This window comes from Eleutherodactylus coqui, chromosome 13, assembly GCF_035609145.1.
Source record: "Eleutherodactylus coqui strain aEleCoq1 chromosome 13, aEleCoq1.hap1, whole genome shotgun sequence".
Classification (NCBI taxonomy): domain Eukaryota; kingdom Metazoa; phylum Chordata; class Amphibia; order Anura; family Eleutherodactylidae; genus Eleutherodactylus; species Eleutherodactylus coqui.
Window position 1 is genome coordinate 37016875 of NC_089849.1, and position 10832 is coordinate 37027706.

The window sequence follows — 10832 nt, forward strand, 5'->3', positions numbered from 1 at the left end:
ACCTTCGTTCGTCCAAAGCTCAGTAATATGGCATATAATTAGTTGTTTTTTTTCTGCTCAGTTATACAGATACAGAACAGTATGAAGAAGCCGTTAGAGATTACGAGAAAGTTTACCAAACAGAAAATACAAAAGGTAGGTTCAATGTTTTTGCTTGAAGCTCTTTGAAAAAAAAAACAGCATCTAGAAGGAGTTTTGGAATCGAATGAACCTTTCTCTGTGTGATTGTAATGTTGATATAAGTAAGTGATTACAACATCAGAGCATAAGGATCATTTATTGTGGAGAACTAACCCCTTGTAGGGAGGCTCTAGGACCCTGTTGTACCGCTTCTAGCTTGGAAACAAGGGGATATGGGTGGGCATAGAGGCTGTATTACCTTGTTGTACTGCCTCTAGCTTGGACACAAGATGCGATATGAGGGGGGCATGGAGGCTCTAGTACCCTGTTGTACCGCCTCTAGCTTGGATACAAGATGTGATACGGGCAGGCATGGAGGCTCTAGTACTCTGTTGTACCGCCTCTAGCTTGGATACAAGATATGATATGGGTGGGCATGGAGGCTCTAGTACCCTGTTGTACCGCCTCTAGCTTGGATACAAGATGTGATACGGGCAGGCATGGAGGCTCTAGTACCCTGTTAGAACATCTTGCATCGACGCTAAAGGTGGTACATGGCCGGGCATGGGAGCTCTAGTACCCTGCTGTACCACCTTTAGCTTGGATACAAGATGTGATACGGGTGGGCATGGAGGTATACAGGTTCTGTATGGTATCCTGCGGCATATCACTCCACATTTGCTGTAACTGCAAAGCGCAAACTTGTAGGTTGTCGAAGTTGGTACTCCAGATGGCCCCATGCAGGTTCTATTGGTGATAAATCTAGCGACCGGGTAGCCACAGAAGTGTGGCAATGTTGGGGAGACAAATCAACAGAATCAAAGTGGCAGCATCAACAGGTGCAAATAATCCAGACAAGTTCATTCTCCCATAGTCAAAACGAATCATACAGCGACCTTCCGACCAGCGATTTGGTCTTTATCAGCGATCAAGGCTCCAAATTAAGCCTCTGTGAATGAGCCCTTACACTGTTTACTGCTAGTGATCTGTGAAAGAAAAGTTTTGAATCTATGTACTCGTTAAATCCCATATTATAAAAACATCAAGTCAAAAACTTCATAGGAAAAAACTGAAAACACAAATTTTATAACCAGCCCTCTATGAAAACCCCAAAAGATTGGCCTCATTACAACGTCAAAACGTTTTTATGAAAGGGACTTCCCGCTTTATCTGATGGTGTACTGTCCTGTTTTTTTGGCATGAATGTTGTCCAAGATCAGCTTTTGAAAGGTGTGTACCAGGTCTTTCAACTGCTTGGGATATTCCATCAATTGGAGCACTACAGCTTAGTGTTTATCCAGGCACAGTGACATACACCCAAATGTGGCTGCACCTGGTACTGCAGCTCAGCCCATCCAAGACCTCCTCATTCTTATAGCAGTCGTTAGGTAAAGTTTTTAAGGGGCTGTCATGCCATAGTCCCCTTCATCGTGTTGCTTAGTGGGGTCCCTAGAGCTTTGCAGCCATACTGAGGAATTGAAAGTCCTGAAATACACGATTTAAGAAGACCTAAATAAAAGGTCTTGGAACGTATAGTTATGCACAGCCACTTTAAACTGGATGAAATTGACAATTTGAAATGACTTTCACTTGTAGGCATTAAGATCCGTTATATAAATAGCAGTCAAAGACATTACACATGTTGGCATATCTTAGATTTTCATGGGCAGTGCCATTTTAAGCACATAGTTTTGGGAAGTTGGTGGTCTGGGCAGAAGGCCAACATTTGTCGAATACATACCCCAGTGTTTACGTGTCATTATGTGTTGTGGGGGAGGGAATGGCAGATGGCGTGCTACTGTACCAAGAAGAGCCCTCACTGGGTTCTCCACATTTGGGAGCAAACAATAGTGTATGGGGAAACAATGAGGCTTTTAATAGACATTTTTCTCCTAACACCCTTTTCTCACCAGAACACAAGCAATTCCTCAAGAATGCACAGCTGGAATTAAAGAAAAGCAAGAGGAAAGATTACTACAAGATTCTAGGGGTAGACAAGAATGCGTCAGAAGACGAGATCAAGAAAGCGTACAGAAAACGAGCACTTATGCATCATCCAGGTAATGGGATACCTCTAATGACAAGGAAAGACTAGAAGCAATGAGGTGAAACTGAAAGGGAGGAGACACAGATTGGATATTAGAAAGACTTTCTGACAGTGAGGGTGATCAAGGAGTGGAACAGGTTACCACAGGAGGTGGTGAGTTCTCCTTCAATGGAAGTGTTCAAACAGAGGCTGAACAAATATCTGTCTGGGATGATTTAGTGATCCTGCACTGAGCAGGGGGTTGGACCCGATGACCCTGGAGGTCCCTTCCAACTCTACCATTCTATGATTCCATGTGTAAAGGGTATTCTGGACTATCCTCTAGATAGGTCATCAGTAGTTGATAGACTGTATTCTGACGCTCTGGATCCCCATCCATTAGCTGGTGGCATCACTAATGCACTGACTGCAGGCCGGACGTAGTCATTGGCGCTCACTGCAGAGAGTAGAGTGCCATCTTCACTTCCACTGAACTCAATCGGAGCGTTGCGCTTCTCTTCCACTTTCTGCTTCTCTCATGGTCAGGACATCAAATCCAGGCCAGGCCATGAAAAAATTAATAAGTGAAATTGCAGCAACACGCTCCCTTGATTTCAATAGGAGTGAAGCTGGCACAGTGAGCGCTAATGACGACGTCTGGCCCGCAATCAGTGCGGGCAGGCCAGACGATCAGCTGATGGACGGCAATCCAAACGGCAGACCCCTGTTCATCAACTACTGATGACCTATCAGGAGGACCGTAATGGATTAAAGCCCGCATTACTCCTTGAAGTTGGACCGTTATTCACATTGCCATGTACTGCCTATTCATAGATCTGCACCTCCAGCTCCTATGGTTTCTTATCTTTCAGACAGACACAGTGGTGCAACAACAGAAGTTCAGAAGGAGGAGGAAAAGAAATTTAAAGAAGTTGGCGAGGCCTTTACAATTTTATCTGATCCGAAGAAGAAAGCGCGCTATGACAGTGGGCAGGACTTGGAGGAGGATGGAATGAACATGGGAGGTAAGTGTTGGCTCTTGGCATGATTAAACTCTCCAAGCAGAAGAGATGTGATATGGTAGCCAAAACTGTCTGAAAGATCTGACCATAACCACGTAACGGCACACAAGCTATAGACTGACCAGCTGGTGGTTCTGTATGCAATTTATAGTGATTATATTAAAATGTATCATTTTTTTTCTTTTAGATTTCGATGCCAACAATATATTTAAGGCATTCTTCAGTAGTCCTGGAGGCTTCAGCTTTGAGGGTGAGTTTCAGTAGAATATTTAAAGGCTACTTATTGTCCAATACGGTTTAAAAGGGTTGTCTGTGACTTCAGGGTGGGTCCTCAATAATTGATCATGGGGGTTAGCCGATCAGGATCCCTGCTGATCGCCGGGCCTGCTGTCAGTGCTGATAGTGCTTGAAGCAAATGGCGTTGTCAACATTGCAGCGGCCTGGGTTGGTACTACGGGCACAGTACCCTTTTTTTTTTTTTCAATAGGAGCTGTGCCTGCAGTACCAAGCCAGGCTGTTGCAATACAATCAGCGCTATCTGCTTCCCGCACTGTCCACGCTGACGGCAGGCCTGGCAGTCAGTCAGAAGCAGCAGACCTGTGCGGATCAACCATTGATGACCCATCCTGAGGAGCAGCACATAAGCTCAGCATTTAAAGTGAAGCTATGCCCTTTTTACTAGGGAATCGCGTTGTTAATCCCCCCAACATACACAGAGCACTAGTGTTATGGCGTTGCATTGTATGATATTGTAATCCACGCAGAGCTTCTCTTTTTGGGCTTCTTGACATGGGTGATTTACACGGGAACGATCCCGACCCGTTCTATCTCCATTCTGTCAATGATGCTCATTCTTGTGTAAAACCACAGGACCGATTATCACTGGGATAACCTGTTGGGCACCCGTGCTCCACAGGTCATCCCGTATAAAAGCACCCTTCATTCGTAACCTGATCATGGTAATTGACCTTTTAAACAAGCGATGAAGGTATCGTTGTTGTAAAGCCAGTTGATGTGTGTCCCGGCTTTCCTTGTGTCTGATGCATACAGGGCACTTGTGATCATGATGATGGTGTTTAAAAGTCATATCTTCGTTTATAATGGCAGTCAAGCGGTAGCCCATATAGGGGCGTAGATGTCGGAAAGAAGCGGGGAAGAAGCGATCCTCTGCTGCGGCTGACAGCCACGACAGATGACCATGGAGTTCTTCTATTTTCATTGGGAGACCTCGCATCGTGTGCACCTAGCACACAGTGCAATGCTGCCACAGGCCCCGCTGAAAACAATGGACATTACATTGCGAGGGCGCGCACAAAGATACGACATGCCCTTTTTGTTTTTTTAAAGTCCCTGCTCTGTTTCATAGCGGAGTCGCATATGTATTGTCACTCATACACGATGTATTGGTACGGACAGCATTGCAGACGTTGCCCATAGAAGAGCATAGGGCTCACGCTGCGTGGCACAATAGCCAATGTAAATGGATCAATGAAAGTCCACTTCCTTTCATTGACTCCATTCACCGCGTATCACACGGCCGTGCATCGCGATGAATGAGCCCCAACTCTGTTCCCTTTAACGTTGTTTCATATCTTTGTGCAGTTTTGGGTGCAAAATATTTTCTTGTAGAATTAGGGCATCTTATAAAATACATGTAGGGTTCTGTTTCATGTTCTTTGTGACATTTCTTACACTCCATTCCAGTAGAGACTTGGTAGATGGCTCAGCACAGCCTCTTGACTGTGAATTGCCAGTATTGTGCCCATTATGTAAGGAGAAGGGTATTCAGTGTACACTTATGAAGTCGCGCAGACACTGTACATCTATCTATGTAATGTGCAGCTGCTGGAGAGCCCCTTCTCTTGACACCATTCTATAGACAATACACATGCTGTGCTCCCCCTCTGCCATGGCCCTTGTCGTCCGGGCACAGAACTCGGGGCATCTGGTGACAAGCAGAGCTGGTTAGGACTGCACTACATCCAATCACGTCAATAGATTTGCATTTCTTCTCAGTCAGTGATATTATGTACTTTCAATAGTCGTCCCGTGGAGTAAGCTGTACCATACAGGAAAGTCATGTACGGTCATATTAACATGTATTAAAGTCATTCTATCACCCTACAACTCCTTTAAAGGAGTATTTCCATTGCAATACTTCACTTTACGAGGCGGCCTGAATGGTCAGGAATTACAGAAACGATGTATTTTAGCCCGCTTGACTGTTTCCGTAATTCCTGGACGCCATTGAAGGGTTGTCGCAGTGCAGAGGGATCAGCCCTATTGTCATCTGCACAAGGAAAGTCTAGAAGCAATGGGATGAAACTGAAAGGGAGGAGGCACAGATTAGATATTAGACAGCGAGGGTGATCAATGAGTGGAACAGGTTACCACAGGAGGGGGTGAGTTCTCCTTCAGTGGAAGTGTTCAAACAGAGGCTGGACAAATATCTGTCTGGGATGATTTAGTAAATCCTGGTTAGACCAGAGGACCCTGAAGGTCCCTTCCAACTCTACCATTCTATGATTCACTCAGAACTCAAGATAGGCGTAGGTCCCCAGAGGTGAGACCTGCATCTATCGGACTTTTAAGGCGTAACCTGTGGATATTTCGTAAGTCTTGCATGGGGACTACCCCTTTAATATGGAAGCCACCAGTCTGGCTCTTGGCAAACGGCTGATTTTCCCGATGAAGGCTGTAACCAACCATTGAACAGGAAATCTAATACAGGGTGATTCAAAAGGAATGTTGCAAGAGTAAAGCTGATTTCTTCATACAGGAACTGACCTACATCAGCCAGAATGACATGACAAGAACTCTTCGTTTTTAATGCGCCTTACAGATGTGCGATGTGGGCGTTGTTGGCGACACGTGAACTAAAACAACGCATCCCCACGGCGGTGGAATCGCTAACTGAGGCTATACCGGAACAGATCTGAGTAACGCTGGACTACTGACTTTACATCCGCCGTGTCGCCAACAGCGCCCACAGTAAAATAAAAGCTTGATGTATGAAGCAGTCTGCTTTACTCTTGTGCCACTCTTTTTGAATCGCCCTCTATTACACGGTTCGTAGGGCGGAACGATTAATTTTCTTTTGTTGTTCCGAGTAACGATCCGTGCCACCATATAATAAATAATGGGAGTAACTCACCTGGTGCACAGCGGGGGTTCCCGTGAATCGTTTGGGAACACCCCGCCTGCACCTGTGGTCCGAGTATGCCTGTAGTAATATACGAAGAGACTCCAGATATCCTTCAATGGGGAAGGAGAGCCGCCGGAATGAAACAATCCCAAAGAGAGAAAACTTCCCTCAATGGGTTAAAACGAGCAAATCTTCAAAGTAGAAAAAACTCTTTCTGCGCTCCTGCTGCGGCTCCTCTTAGGATAAAATGAACGGTCGTGGCAGACAGTCTATAGAAATTAATAATAAATGTATTTCCAAATAAAAAGATTGCATGGAAGTGGAAGTCTTGCAGCAATAGTTATACAACGCGTTTCGGCGTTCTAAGACGCCTTTCTCAAGTATACAGATAGATTAAAGTACAACTTTAAATAGCATGTCTTACCTTCTTGGAGGTGGGAGTTGCAGGTGCTCGGCGCGCGCCTCCGTATTGTGTCGCTCTGGCGCGGTATCGGGGTGTCATAACTCTGTAACGGAGAGGGGGTTCGCGCTGTTTAAAGGCTGTACTTTAATCTATCTGTATACTTGAGAAAGGCGTCTTAGAACGCCGAAACGCGTTGTATAACTATTGCTGCAAGATTTCCACTTGCATGCATTATTAATTTCTATAGACTGTTCATTTTATCCTAAGAGGAGCCGCAGCAGGAGCGCGGAAAGAGTTGTTTCTACTTTGAAGATTTGCTAATTTTCCTTTGTGCCACACGTTGTTCATCTGCATCCTGAAATCCATATTGGCTGCACCCCCATGGGAGCGAATTATATGTACAGAAAATCCGAATTGCCCCATACAATTCAGATAATCAGTACATATTAAGGAATCGCTATGCCTGTGAGATGATGCATTTTTCAGTACAATTTTAACCTGTTTACAAAGTAAACAAGAAAATAAAGATTAAAACTTGGAATTTGGAAAATTTAGAAAAAAAATATAAGATTTTAATTTTAGGCCAAATCGCCCAGCCCTGCATGATGGCCATTCGGATAAATGGCCATTGCGTCAGAACTACTGCTTGTCTCTCCATTTTTGGCTCTGATGGCTTCCCGAGTGTGGATGGAAACGTCTTGTACGATTTACTTCGTTTTGGTTCCTCTTTTCTCGTGTACCCGGACAACATATTAATCGCATATCTTTTTTTTCTCTTTCAGCATCCGGACCCGGAAACTTCTTTTTCCAGTTTGGTTAACAAAGTCCACGTTCCTGAACCTCCACCCTCCCAAACGTCCATGTTCCACCTGCCCTTCCTCCTGCCCCTCCCCCCGTACCTCCCTTCTCTGTTCAAGTGTTTTAACCCGGAATAAGGACATTATTTAATCAGACTTCTCGGCATCAGCAGCATCATTATGTCTCTGTTTATTAGAGAAGTGTATTTTTTTTTTTTAATTAATATTATTTTGACTCCATCTCGGTTTAAATACCTCTGTGTGCTCATGTGTGAAGAAAACTCTGACCGAGGCATGAACGAAAATCTCAAATAAAATATACGAGCCTGATGAGACCTGAGTATAACTTTGTCGCACTGTCTGCAGTGTGGGGGGTGTATTTGGGAGGGGAGTACACTTCTTTTTTTTCCCCGTCCCCCTTTCAGTCTTCAAAACTCCTACACGGAAAGTTCTGCAATTCTCTGGAATCGCCCATATAAATAGTATCTGGATTCCTTTATCATGCTTCAGATCTCCACATGCATGGACTCTTGTATTGGCACCCACACGTCTGTGGATTAATCTGGCTCTAGTTGAGACGAAGCTGGAAGTTGCATAGTGTTTTTATTGTAGCAGAACTGGATTTCTTAACTATTGCAGCTGCTGCTCCAAGCAGATCAGGATGGGATTGCTGGAAATCTTCTTACAGAAGACATTTGGAGAGGTTCACAACATCTTAAACCTAGTTCCCGTTAACCCTTGCCCATGCAATGGCATCGTTACCCAGCTCAAACACATTGGGGCATGATAGGACAGTGATAAGTAAAACCAACCTGGACTCTTTCAATGTTTTATCTGGCTTAGATTATGTTTTTTATGTGTTACTATGTATAAACTATAACTACATGGGCTGCAAGAAAAAAAAAAAACCTTTAAAATAATTGCACGTTTCTTTGTACCTTGAAATGCCATCACTTGGATAGTATTTCAGTAGATAAAATCCAAATCTGGAAGTAGTTTAATGACGGCTCAAAAAAAAAAAAGTTCCAGTTAATAAATAAACTCATGTCTGTCCATTGAAGGCTCCATTCACTGCAAAGTTGACATTGTAAATATGAAGGATTTCAATAAAAATCATTTTAAACCATAGCATTGCCTTACATGTAGTACATATAATCAGTGTTAGGGTGCATTCAGACGACCGTATATTGGCCGGGTATTCACGCCGGCCGATATACGGTGTCTCTCTCTCTGCAGGGGGAGGAGGCTGGAAGAGCCGGGAGCAGTGCTCTGAGCTCCCGCCCCCTCTCTGCCTCCTCTCCGCCCCTTTGCTCTATTTGCAATGAGAGGAGGCGGAACAAGGGCGGGGTTAAGTTCTGGGAATTAGCTCCGCTCCGCGCCTCATTGAAAATAGTGCAGGGGGGTGGCAGCTCAGAGCACTGCTTCCAGCTCTTCCAGCCTCCTCCCCCTGCAGAGAGAGACGCCGTATATAAGCTGGGCGTGAAAACCCAGCCGATATACGGTCGTCTGAATGCACCCTTAATGGGAGTTATTTACAACTGCAGCTCATGGTTCGTGGCTATGGACCACTGTGTCAAAATAATCTGTGTCTTGGTAATAAGCATGGTCATGGTAAGCAGTCGTGCTGGGTTGGGGATAAGGCGGATATACAAGGGCAGATAATCCTGCTCATAACCAGCGCCAATCAGTGCCCATTGAAGGAGATTTGCAGGATTTCTATTAGCCTCAGGATAGGTCATCAATAGTTAATCCGTGTCAGTCTGCCATTCAGGTTCCCCGCCGATTGCCAGGCCCACCGTCGGTGCAGATAATTGCAGCTGCCCTATTGGGTCGTGCAGGCACAGCTTAAATTCAATGGGAAGCCGTCCCTGTACTACGAAACCAGGCCGATGCAATGCTGCCAAGGCGTTGTCCTGGTGGTCAGCTAATCGGCTGGGATCCTCAGCACCAGATATCTCGGATCGACTATAGATGACCTACCCCAAGGATAAGATACTCAATAGTAAAAAGTTCCAGATAACCTTTTAAACTTTTGTGTACATGTGGCAGTCATTGGGAGTATTCAAAACTTACAGGGGCGAGTGGTCGTATGCCCGCTTGCAGTATGCATTGCCAGCTACACATCCCTTGTTTATACGGGATGTGCTGCTGGCAGGTTTTTTGTTTTTGTTTATTTTTTTCTCGCTTGCCCACATAAAAGATGTGATCAGCAGGCAAGTGATTGTTTACTCATTTGTCAGGCGATGACTTGTATGTAGAGATGAGCGAACGTACTCGTTTAGGGCAATTACTCGATCGAGCATCGCTTTTTTTCGAGTAACTGCCTACTTGGGCGAAAAGATTCGGGGGGGGGGGGGGCAGGGTGGAGCGGGGGGTCGCAGTGGGGAACGGGGCGGGGGGGGGGCTCTCTCTCCTCCCCCCTGCAACCCCCCGGCGCCCCCCCGAATCTTTTCGCCCGATTAGGCAGTTACTCGAAAAAAGCGATGCTCGATCGAGTAATTGCCCTAAACGAGTACGTTTGCTCATCTCTACTTGTATGTTTACACCAGGGAAGGAGGGTTCGGGGAGGAATTGCCATATTTATGACTAGAAGGTCAGCCAACCATTGATCTGTGTAAATAGGCCTATAGATTGAGGCAAAGGGCTAGTTGGCTTGTTGCTACTTGTAGATCAACAGTAAACATGGTCCAACTGCACTCCTGCCCACTCACTTCAGCTGAGGTCTGTACAATCTTGCCGGCATTATCTCAAGACTGCAGCTACTGGCCACCTCGATTGGACAGGGTTGCAGCTGCGTTGTGGTTACCACAATGTGTAATTGTTTTACACGAGATGATTGTTGTGCAAAATCACTCGCTGGATCAACAATTTGCGCAATAATTGTGCAGTGTAAACGCCTGCGCTGGAAGACCGATCAGCGGTTTCTTTCACGCGGACCACAAGATCATCGTTGGTCTGCTACTGCATTGTTCAGTTTAGACATTTAGTGGTTCATCTGTAAACGATTGCCTATTTTACTGTAATTGGAGGCGGACGAGCCGGAACGATCTGCCTGCTCCACCTCCATTCACGGAGTGATGATCCTCCTGTGTAAAAGCCCAGGAGGGATCCTCTGGGGGGCGGCTTTCAGGGCTTTAAATTGCAAACAATTGCTTGTTTCCGATGAGCTTCACTGCTTTCCTCTCGAGTCCAAAAACACCTGCTGTTCTGTTTTTGTATTTTCTTCAGTTTCGTTTCCTCCCACAGATAAGTGACACTTTGGCAGAGAACTCTGCGGGCGGATCACATGCAGAATCGTGAGCTGGCAAAGAGTCTGCAA

General features: G+C 45.4%; 1 protein-coding gene across 1 annotated transcript in view; it reads left to right on the forward strand.

Moving 5' to 3' along the window:
• DNAJC7 (DnaJ heat shock protein family (Hsp40) member C7) overlaps positions 1–7843 on the forward strand; it is a 45788-nt gene extending 37945 nt beyond the window's left edge. The window contains exons 10-14 of the mRNA XM_066588001.1: positions 62–135; positions 2034–2180; positions 3019–3171; positions 3356–3418; positions 7499–7843. Coding sequence (XP_066444098.1) covers positions 62–135; positions 2034–2180; positions 3019–3171; positions 3356–3418; positions 7499–7536 — 475 coding nt within the window. The 3' untranslated portion in view covers positions 7537–7843. The remainder of the gene's footprint in view (positions 1–61; positions 136–2033; positions 2181–3018; positions 3172–3355; positions 3419–7498) is intronic.
• Positions 7844–10832: the final 2989 nt, after the last annotated feature.